The following is a 10945-nucleotide window of genomic DNA, read 5'->3' as shown; positions in this document are numbered from 1 at the left end:
GGGGGAGGGATACAGTCTGGGGGTCCTGAAAGATGGACTGTCTTCCCCTGCCAACAGGCAAAGGAGCACGTGGAGAATTCTGTCCCCCAGGTCTTATTAAGCCCCGAGACTTAAATAACTGCTGACTGGCAACCTGGGGAGGGTGAGGGAGGTTCTGCCCAAAGTCCCCTTACCGTCCTGGGTAGTCGAAGGCTCAGAGGAGGGCACCCCAACTTGGTAGCAAAAGGTCTCGTTTCCCATTTCCAGGTGGGAGCAGGTGAACCCCAGCTCCAGGTCCCCCCAGAGGGCCCCGCTAGGGGTTCGGGTTCCTGGCCCCTCTCTGCTAGCCAGGGTTGGGGGGGCTGTCGGGCACTCTGGCCCAAGGTCCCTCCACCCCCTGCCACCTTCTTCCAGCCCCGAAGAAATGGGTGCTTAATTATCCGGCCACTCGATCCCTGCTTGGCCAGGCAGCTAAACCCCAACATCTGGCCCCTGGGCCCAAGGCCAGCCCCGCCTACTGCTGGCCCTGAACCTGGACGTCTCCCACAGGACATCTGAGCCCGATCCGGTGTCCGCCAGCTTGCAACAAGCCCAGAACAGTAGCTGCAGAGGCCTAGGAAGCTTGCCTGACGCAGAAAAAACATTTGACAAAATTCAGCACCTATTTATGGTTTACAAACACGCACGCGCACACGTACTCTTAGGAAAGTAGGAGCAGAGGGGACTTCCTTAATCAGCTAAAGGGTGGAAAGGAAGACACAGATTGGTTAGCAATGCGGAGTCTCAGGTGCTCCCCCCAGACCCCCTGGATCAGAATGTGCATTTGGACAAGATGGGCAGGTGATCCGTGCGTGGCTCTTCAAGTCTGTGAGGCCCTGCTCAAGTCATTTGCATGTCTGTTTACTATTGCAAAAGATGTGGTGCAGAGAGGCCTTGCAAGGCTGGCCCCCCTCTGGATCCGGGGTCAACTCTCTCCCACCAGCAGCGTGTGGGTTGGGTGCACTTGCACAGGGTTAATGCTCTGTGGAGCCATCCTGACCTTTGTGATTGTCGACTTTGTGTTTTATAAGTGAAGTGGATGGGACAATGAAGCACGCTCCGAGCCCTTGGGGCCTTGGCGAATGCCAACTCTGGCTTCCTGGGGTGGGTTCAGGTGGCCGGATTCCTGCAAAAAGCTTCTTTTCTTTCTTTTTTTTTTTTTTTTGACAAGAAACCCCATGTTTTCATTTTGCATTGGACGCCCACGAATTTTGTAACTGGTCCTGCTTGGGGTTCCCCAGCGGGGGGAAGCCAGAACTCTCTTGGAGATCACCTGCCCAGGTACAGTTTAGGCGTGCTGAGTGGGGGATGAAGAACAAAGACTTTGGAATCAGGCGAGAGCTGGGTTTGGATCCAGACTGCCACCTTTTGGCTTTAGGGTCTTGGAAAGTAGGTTCCATATCGGGGCCTCAATGGTCTGTTCTGTGAAATGGACAGAGGAGTAATGAGTGGGTCCTGTGTATAAGAACTTAGTTCATGATGAATAGGTCCTGAATTCAGAAACTTTAGAAGGAGTGTTTCTCTTTCCTTTTCTTTTTTTCTTTTTTTTTTTTTTCCTGATGAGGAAGACTAGCCCTGAGCTAACATCTGCTGCTAAGCCTCCTCTTTTTGCTGAGGAAGATTGGCCCTGGGCTAACATCTGTGCCCATCATCTTCTACTTTATATGGGGTGCTGCCACAGTGTGGCTTGATGAGCGGTGTGTCGGTCCGCGCCCGGGATCCGAACCTGTGAACCCCAGGCTGCCGAAGAGCAGCGCCCGAACTTTACTACTATGCTGCCCGGCCGGCCCCTCTGTTTCCTTTTCTTTTTAATGGGAATTCAGAGGCTCGGAGAAGGGAAGAAACCTGATCAAGATCACAGAGCGAGAGCTTGGAAACGCCTGGGTTTTTTTTTAAAGCAGCCTCATTGAGATGAAATTTACATGCCATAACATTCACCCTTTTTGCATGTACAATTCAGTGGTTTTTGATATATTCAGAGAATTGTGCAACTCTCACCACAATCTAATTTTAGAACGTTTCCACCACCATTGCCACCCCCCACTCCCCATCTCTCCCCAACGGCCCCACCCCTGGCAACCACTAATCTTTCTTTCTCTGTGGATTTGCCTATTCTGGACATTTCATATAAGCGGAGTCCTACAGTAGATTGTCTTCTGTGTCTGGCTTCTTTCCCTTTGCATGATGTTTTCGAGGTTCATCTGAGATGCAGCAGGTGTCAATGCCACCTTCCTTTTTATGACTGAATAATATTCCATTGAATGGATGGAGCACATTTCCTTTATCTGTTCGTCAGCGGATGGACATTTGGGTTGTTTCCACTTTTTGGCAATTGTGAATAATGTTGCATGGATATTTGTGTGGGTGCATGTTTTTCTTTCTCGTGGGTATATACCTAGGAGCGGAATTGCTGGGCTATATGGAAACCCTTTAACATTCTGAGAAACCGCCAGACTGTCTTCCACAGTGGCTGCCCCATTTTACCTTCACTAGTGGGTAGGATCCGTCCTTTGATTACAGCCGTTCCATGGGTCTGAAGGGTTTTGCGACCCCCCTTTTCTGTCTTCATTAGGGGCCCAACTCCAGTCTCTCCAAGGGAGGGGTGACACCTCACCAACACACAAACACACACTCACACAACTCTCCCACCTCCGCTTACAGTCTCCCGCACGCACTCCCACACATGTACCCACACACGCTTCCTCAAACTTAACACGCAGACTCCCTTACACTCACACTCCCACATGCACACATTCACAACCACTCACACACTCCGCTCACAATTCACTCACACTCACATTCACTCATTCTCTCACACTCATACTCCCTTACGTTCACATTCCCATGCACACTCCCACAAACTCTCACACATTCACACTCACTCCCTCACATTCACTCCCACACACCCACACACTCAAACTCTCACACATTCACACACTCACACTTCTTCATAGTCACACTCATACACTTACTCTCACACTCTCACTCTCACACATGCTCACTCATTCTCACACTCCATATTCACACTCACACATATTCTCTCACACTCTCACATTGACTCACACTGTCACACCTTCTCACACTCATGCTCACACATTCACACTCAGCCTCTCACACTCAAGGTCACACATACTCGCACTCAGGCTCACTCTTACTCTCTCGCACTCACACACACTCAAACTCAGTCTCTCACACTCACTCATACTCTTACTCACACTCACTCATACACACACTCACATTGTCACACACGCACACTCATTCTCACACTCCTTCATATTCACACTCTCACACTCATACTCTCTCACACACTCACACTGTCACACACTCTCACACACTCATGGCCACACACGCTCTCCCACACTCCCTGTCCTGCTCACGAGGCCCCTTCACCCTCGTGAGGGTGCAGCAGGTTGCCCTGCAGGTTCAGAGCATGGACCCCGGGCAGGAGACAACCTGGGTTCAACTCCCAGCTCCGCCTTGCCCTGTGCTGTGAGCTCAGGCCGCACCTCGGCTGCTCTGGGCGCCGTGGCCGCCGTGGAATGGGGAGGGTCTGAGGGGACGAGCAGATGCTGCCTGCTAGGGGAGCTGCTGGGGGAGCAAGCCGCTGCATTAGTGTTAAATAATATGGTAAGTATGAAGTATTACTGAATTGAGTTACTAGTACTTAATTAGTACTGCCCCTGCCCCCTCAGGCCCTCCCTGGGAATTTCGTCCTCCTCCCCTGCCCCTGGGCCCATCCCTGGGTCATTATCACCTCGAAGTTAATCCTCAGCTTCTGCCACCAATTAACACCCTGTGCAGCCTCCCCGCTGAACCCTGCTCATCTCCACCCCCTCTCTCCCAGCGCCACTATCGCCCCAGCTTTTTGGGGACACATTCTTGGCCTAATTGCTGGGGCTCTTTCAGAATCATGGATAAGGTGGCAGGAGGTCCTGATTATGCTTCCCCTTCTGTACTGCCCCATCTTATTCTCTCCAACGACCCCCTCCTCCAGGCAGCACACCTGGATTGCCTAAGACAGGGGCCCAAGTCTCCAGTTCTCTAGATGGAACCTAGATTCAAAGTGTCCTTGGGGTCACTCCACACACGCTGTCCCCCCCACCTCAGGCAACACCTCGGTGGCCACAGCAGAGGCACTGGGGGGTGGTGCGGGGGCCAGGGAGAGAGTGACACATGATCCAGCTCTGAGTTGTGGCCTTGCTCTGGGCTGGCGGCCAAGGAGGGCACAGAGAGGAAGAGAGAGTGTTTGCAAACAGGCGGCTGCCAAGAAAGGGCCGGCTGGGAGGGGGGAGGTGTGAAGCAGAGAGGGGCCGCTGGTGACGGGCAGCGATGCCTGCACCACCTCTCCCCCTGCTGCACACACACGGACACCCACGCTCTCGTAGACACACAAACATGGATCCGATGTCCACAGACTGAGAGGCACTCAAACTGCCCCTCGCACACACATTCACAGTTATGTAAGCACACATGGCCTCAGACGCTCACAGATACACAACACACACACAATCATGTCAGCCGTGTGGGGGAGACGCATTCAGACCCTCACTGTGTCTCCCCCCAACGCACATACACACCTTCACTGGTACACACATCTGGGCTCAGACGCTCACGGACACACAAACACACAGAAACACAGGCTCCAATTCAGCTCAAGTTCCTATCCACGAACATCCGGACACTCTCAAGCTCTGATGTTTAATCCCTCTCCTCACACACACACACGCACGGTAAATAGGCGCTAACAATCCTGACACAAGCTCCCAGGCGCACCCACAAATGCAGACCCAGAGCCAGCACCTTACACCATCACACAGGGGTGCTGTGTTTCTGCCATTCTTTCTCTCTCTCTCTCTCTGTCTCCCTCCGTCTCTCTGTCTCTCCTTCTTCCCTCTCCTTCTCTGTCTCTCCTCCACAACACACTCTCCTGTGCACCTGCACGTACACACCGTCCTTCTCTTTCCCAAGCTGACAGACCAACAGCATCACGGGGACCTAAGTGCCAGGTGGACTTTATTTGCAGAGAGCGGCCAGGGTGAGAGAAGAGAAAGCACGTTATTGAGAGGGGGGCAGCCCAGCATGCGGGAGGAAGAAAAAGGGCAGAGGGAGTGAGTGGAACCCAGCAAGAGAGAAGAGAAGAGGGACGTGGAGGGGGGCGGTGCAAAACCAGATGGGCTCGTTTACTGAGCAAGCATTTACTGACCACCTACTAAGGGCCAGGATGGCTCCAGCTCTGGAGGACACGTCAGCAAACAGGACAGGCCGAGACCCCGCCCTCCAGGAGTTCACATTCCGGCAGGACCCACAAAATAACCACAATGAATAAATTGCACAGCTAGAAGAGAGCAAGTGACCCGAGGAGAGCAGAGACTGGGGGGTTGGGGTGCCAGTAGGGCAGCCTGAGGAGGGGCGTCTGCAGGAGGTGAGGAAGGAGCCAAGAGACCACAGGCAAAGGGGAAGCGGGGACAGCGGGGTAGCCACACAGCTCCCAGTGGCCCCACAGCCCAAGGGAGGGAGACGGTCTGTTGAGTGGGAGACACAGAGGACAGAAAGGGGACAATAATGGGATAGAGATGAAAATAGGCAGAAAGAAGCCGAAACCCACCATGTGAACGCGGAGGAGACCTCAGGATGTGGCACCTGGCTCCCTTTCCGAGTCTCCCGGGCGGCCCAGGCCCTTCTCACTCTCTGTCCTCCTCGTCCCCCATGTCCACCTCTTCCGCTTCCCCCTCCCGCTGCCTCCAGGGGCGCCCCAGGTAGCCCCGCACGGAGCTCACGGGGCTCCTCTTCCGGGGCTGAGGGTCCAGCAGCCCCCACAGCAGAGCATCTGCCACGGGCGTCAGGCCGAACCAGGGCTGGGGCCGGTCCTGGGGCTGGCCCGAGGCCTGCCAGATGACAAAGTCCTCGTAGAAGGGGTCGGCCTCGGCCAGGGGCTGGTCCCAGGGGAAGTAGCCGGTGAGAAGGCAGAAGAGCAGGACGCCCAGAGCCCACGCGTCCAGGGCGGGCTGGATGGGCAGGCCCTCGGGGAGCGGTGGGGGGCTGCAGAGCTCAGGGGCTGTGTAGGGGATGGGCGGCCCGGCCAGGCGGAGCAGGGTCCCGCGGGGCCGCGTGTGGCCGAAGTCGGTCAGCTTGACCCGCCGGCAGGCCGGGTCGCACACCAGCACGTTCTCCGGCTTGAGGTCCCGATACACGAGGCCGTGGGAGTGGATGTGCTCCAGGGCTGAGGCCAGCTGGGCTGCGCAGCGCTGGGCTGCTGGCTGGGGGAGGCCCACCTGTGGGGGAGAGGCGTCAGGGTCCACTGCCCCTCCGCAGCCAGCCGGAAGGGGTCTGGGGCGATACAGCGTCTCCTCAGTCCCAGGGAGCAGGCCCAGGGAGGCCCAGGAGCATGACGACCTCAGATAGATGGCCCCAGTGAGGCGCAGTGCGGACTAGTGTGACTCGATGAGGCCTGCGAGCCCCATGGGGCCTGGTGTCACCCCATGAGGGCTGGTGAATCTTGTAGGGTGTAGTTTGGTGTCCGCGAACCCCAGAGAGGACTAACAATTCTGTGGGACCTATGTGCCCAGTGAGTCCCAGTGGGGCCCAGTGCAGCGGATGTGATTCCTGAGGCCCAGGCTGCTCAAGGGCGTCTCTGGGAGACCGCGTGAGGCTCTCGGAGGCCCGCTCGTGACCCGCCTGCTCACCTTGGGCTGGATGAAGGCGATGAGGTCCCCGTGCAGGACGGGCTCCGTCAGGAAGCTGTAGGAGTTGGCTGACTCGATGCCAATGCCATAGGCTGCTACGATGGCCGGATGCCTGCCCAGCGAGAGCCCCACGCAGAACTCATACAGGAAGCCCCGGAGGGAAGTAGAGGCCTTTGGGAGCTGCTTCAGCGCCATGCGCGTGCCTGGGGGCAGCAGGGGCGGGTGTGGGAGGAGTGCGAGGGCCACGGGTCGCCCTTGTGGCCCCTCAACCCAGAATCTTCCATATGCCACCTCCGCCTCCTCCCATTCCTGCCTCCCTACAAGCCCACCCTGAAAACAGCAGGGCCACCAAAACACCACCGGGGGTAATAATAATTATTAATAATAACACTAGCATTTGGTGAGTTTCTACTCTGCTCCCTTACAAGCTGCTGTCTTGGAGCCAGTGAGGGGATACCATGAAAACTGAACTCAGAACCTCCAGTGACCCAGTTTGGCCTGTTGTTCCAGCAAACCCAGGCCAAAAAGCCATGTTCCAGGCAACTGGGGAAAAGATGCCCTGCACTGGGTATTAGATCCAATTAAGGAATTGTTACGAATTTTGTCACACGTGGCAATGAAGCCCCCTGAAGGCAGGAACTCTGGTTTCTTCAATTTTTTTAGTCACCGGCGGCCAGGGCCCACCCTCGCCCATCAGGAGGCCGTGTGTGACAGACGGAGGTCACCTCCTTCCCTGAAATGCTGACCATTCCCCTTGCACCCCAGTGGGATGCAGCAGGGCTTCTAAGCGTCTACAATGCCCTGGATTCTGGCCATCAGGTCACATGCCACCTGTTTTTGTTTTGGTTTTGGTTTTTGTTTTTTTTTTGCTGAGGAAGATTGGCCCTGGGCTAACATCTGTGCCAATCTTCCTCCACTTTATGTGTGGGATGCCGCCACAGCATGGCTGATGAGCGGTGTCGGTCTGTGCCCAGGAACCGACCCCACAAACTTGGGCCGCCAAAGCGGAATGCGTTTAACCTAACCACCAGACCATGGGGCCAGCCCCCATGCCACCTCTGCTTTGATGATCACTGTCCCTCTGTGCTCCCCACCGTGCCATGAGCCTCTGGAGCTCAGCTACAGCTTTAGGCCCCCAGCACCGCCCAGCCCTGAGGTGGGCGTCCAGGAGGCCCCAAGATGCATGCTGAGTGAAGCACAAGTGGACGTGGCCCCCTGGACAATGCCTCTGCTCCCCAGTATCGCTCTGCCTCCGAGTTCTGTGATGACCCGGGCCTGGATCTCTTTTGCACCTCTCATCTGTCCTGGGCTGGACTGTGTCTCCCCAAATTCATATGCTGAAGTCCTCCCCACCACTGTCACAGAATAAGCCTGTATTTGGAGACAGGGTCTTTTTTTTTTTTTTTTTTTAAAGATTTTATTTATTTATTTATTTTCCCCCCAAAGCCCCAGTAGATAGTTGTGTGTCATAGCTGCACATCCTTCTAGTTGCTGTATGTGGGACGCGGCCTCAGCACGGCCAGAGAAGCGGTGCGTAGGTGCACACTCGGGATCCGAACCCGGGCCGCCAGCAGCGGAGCGTGTGCACTTAACCGCTAAGCCACGGGGCCGGCCCAAGGAGACAGGGTCTTGAAAGAGGTAAAACGAGGTCCTGGGCCGGCCCCGTGGCTTGGCGGTTAAGTGCGCGCGCTCCACTGCTGGCGACCCGGGTTCGGATCCCGGGCGCGCACCGATGCGCTGCTTGTCCGGCCATGCTGAGGCCGCGTCCCACACACAGCAACTAGAAGGATGTGCAGCTATGACACACAACTATCTACTGGGGCTTTGGGGGGAAAATAAATAAATAAAATCTTTAAAAAAAAAAAACAACAAAAAAAAAACGAGGTCCTTAGTCCAATATGACTGGTGTCCTTATAAAAAGAGGAAATCTGGACGTAGACATGTGCATGGGGAAGACCCTGGAAGGACACAGGGAGAAGGCAGCCACCTACACGCCAAGGAGAGAGGCCTCAGGAGAAACCAGCCCTGCGGACACCTTGATCTCGGACTTCCAGCCTCCAGGACTGTGAGGGAATACATTTCTGTTGTTTGAGCTACCCGATCTGTGGGCTTTGTCACGGCAGCCATAGCGAATTAACACACTCTTTCTCCACATTCAGGCTGGGAGCTCCTCCTTGAAGGCAGGGCTGACTCAGAGTCATCTCTGGGTCCCCAGCATCCCCCAGGCCAGGGCTGAGCCCCCAGGCGGCCTTGGAAGGAGTGTTCTGAACTGATGTGGACTCTGAGTTCCATCTGCAGTATCCTCACTTTGTGGGAAGGCCGGAGGGTGTGTGCATGCTTGACAGAGGGTACCAGACTGGGGCTGGGGGAGCATGTCCTGCACACCCACTGTGCACTGGCCTTGCTAAGGGCCTGGCAGACAGCATGGCCCTGAATCACCCCCATGGTGACCACTAAACCGCCACACGTGAGGGCCACGAGGGGGGGACTCTGTCTTGCTCCCCGTCATCCCCAGCAACCAGAGCCATTGACATACACTCAGAGAATCACAGTGCTTTCAGAGAAGGAATTGTCACCCACATTTTCAAAGTAGGATCAGAGAGGGTAGGGGATTTCCCAAGAACACACAGCCAGATGGGGCAGAGGCACGACTTGATTCAGGTTTGCAGCAGACCCCCCAGCCTTGACAAGCTTCCTCCTGGGCCCATGCCACCAGCCCCTGCACCCCTGCCTCTGTCCCTAGGCCCGGGTACCTTTCTGACGGTGGGTGACCAGCAGGACCCGGCCGAAGCGGCCCTGGCCCAGGGGTCGCACTTGCTGGTAGAGCTCGTCCACCTCAGCTCGGACCAGGGTCTGGGTGCTCAGCGTCATCATGTCCTCCAGCCCCAGGGCCGCCTCCTGGCCCTGCCGGAGCTCCTCCATCGTGAGGCCCCCCAGGTCCTCCTCAGCTCCGTTCTCCGCAGTCCCCACCACCACCTGTTCCTCAACCGACTGTTTGCCGGGCATCTCTGCAAGGACAGAGGGGAGAGGGTGACCCAGGGCCCAGGGCCCACCAGACCAGGGCCCATGGGAGGAGGGGCTGGGGGATTGGACTCCCAGGTCTGAGGGAGGAGGGGCTGGGGGCTCAGTGGCACTTGCCATTGTGACTCAGTTTCCCTCTTCATTAGAGGCATCTGAGGAGCGAAGAGACTAGTCAGTCGCTGGTTAGGGTGAAGTCACAGATGTCCCTTGCCCCTGCCCCCACATCCCTCGGCCAACCGATGGCCCAAGGGTGAAAGATGAACCAGATAACTTGAGACACCCCCCAACTTGTTTCCAAAGCAAACAGACTTGGGCCCTGGGGGTGGGTGAGTAGCCTCTGTCTCCTCAGAGCAAACAGGTGTTCTCTGCCCCCAGAGGCTGGAGAGGGCGGGGCTGCACACACCAGGCCTGAGGGGACGCCTGGGTCCAGGATGGGGCCAAGCCCTTGGGAGCAGTCACAAGCCCTTGAGAGGCCTGGAGTCCAACTCTTACAGACTTGGCGCCCTCCTCCCTCAGACCTGCAAGTCCAGGCCCCCAGCCCCTCCTCCCTCAGACCCAGGAGTCCGGACCTCCAGCCCCTCCTCCCTCAGACCCAGGAGTCCGGACCCCCAGCCCCTCCTCCCTCAGACCCAGGAGTCCGGACCCCCAGCCCCTCCTCCCTCAGACCCAGGAGTCCGGACCCCCAGCCCCTCATCCCTCAGACCCAGGGGTCCAGGCCCCCAGCCCCTCCTCCCTCAGACCCAGGAGTCCAGGCCCCCAGCCCACCCCTCTCCTGCAGCCTTAAACAACTCACACATCTTGGGACCTCCAGAATCTGTGTCCCTAACACTCAACCACTCTACAGCCTCAAGGTCCAGCCCCTGCTCCCCTTAGGGACCGAGGACTCTGACCACCTGCCCGGCTTCACTCTCAGGTGCTGCCCACCTCCGGCCGTTTAACCCTTGTCTCCTCCTGACCCGGGCTTCGACCTCCAGACCTCACCTTCTCCAAGGCTTGCCTGACCCTTCACTGCCCGCTGTGGTCAGTGCCCGGCACTTAGAGCCCATGCCAGCAGAGGCCTGCCCAGGAGCAAGACCCCGCCCCCACCTAGGGGTCGCAAGCCCCGCCCTTGGCCCCGCCCCTTCTACCCCACTCGGGGCAGAGCGACATCGTGTGTTGACTCCCGGAACTGGCTGTGGACAGACAAATGTCTCAGTCCCAGGAGCTCAGTCCCTCCTCCCTTA

At 57.0% G+C, this 10945-nt stretch overlaps 1 protein-coding gene across 1 annotated transcript; it reads right to left on the bottom strand.

Annotated features, from left to right (window-relative positions):
- Positions 1 to 4931: 4931 nt before the first annotated feature.
- SBK2 (SH3 domain binding kinase family member 2) lies at positions 4932 to 10736 on the bottom strand. The gene is made up of 4 exons (XM_014794448.2): positions 10704 to 10736; positions 9455 to 9709; positions 6702 to 6904; positions 4932 to 6290 (listed from the first exon to the last, which is right to left on the bottom strand). The coding sequence occupies exons 2-4, from the start codon at positions 9705 to 9707 to the stop codon at positions 5700 to 5702; spliced, it is 1047 nt and encodes a 348-aa protein (XP_014649934.1). The 5' UTR covers positions 9708 to 9709; positions 10704 to 10736; the 3' UTR covers positions 4932 to 5699.
- Positions 10737 to 10945: the final 209 nt, after the last annotated feature.

The sequence above is a fragment of the Ceratotherium simum genome, chromosome 33, assembly GCF_057802395.1.
Source record: "Ceratotherium simum simum isolate JZ-2026a chromosome 33, ASM5780239v1, whole genome shotgun sequence".
Lineage (NCBI taxonomy): Eukaryota > Metazoa > Chordata > Mammalia > Perissodactyla > Rhinocerotidae > Ceratotherium > Ceratotherium simum.
The sequence above is the reverse complement of the archived record's forward strand: the minus strand, read 5'-3'. Positions and strand labels throughout refer to the sequence as shown.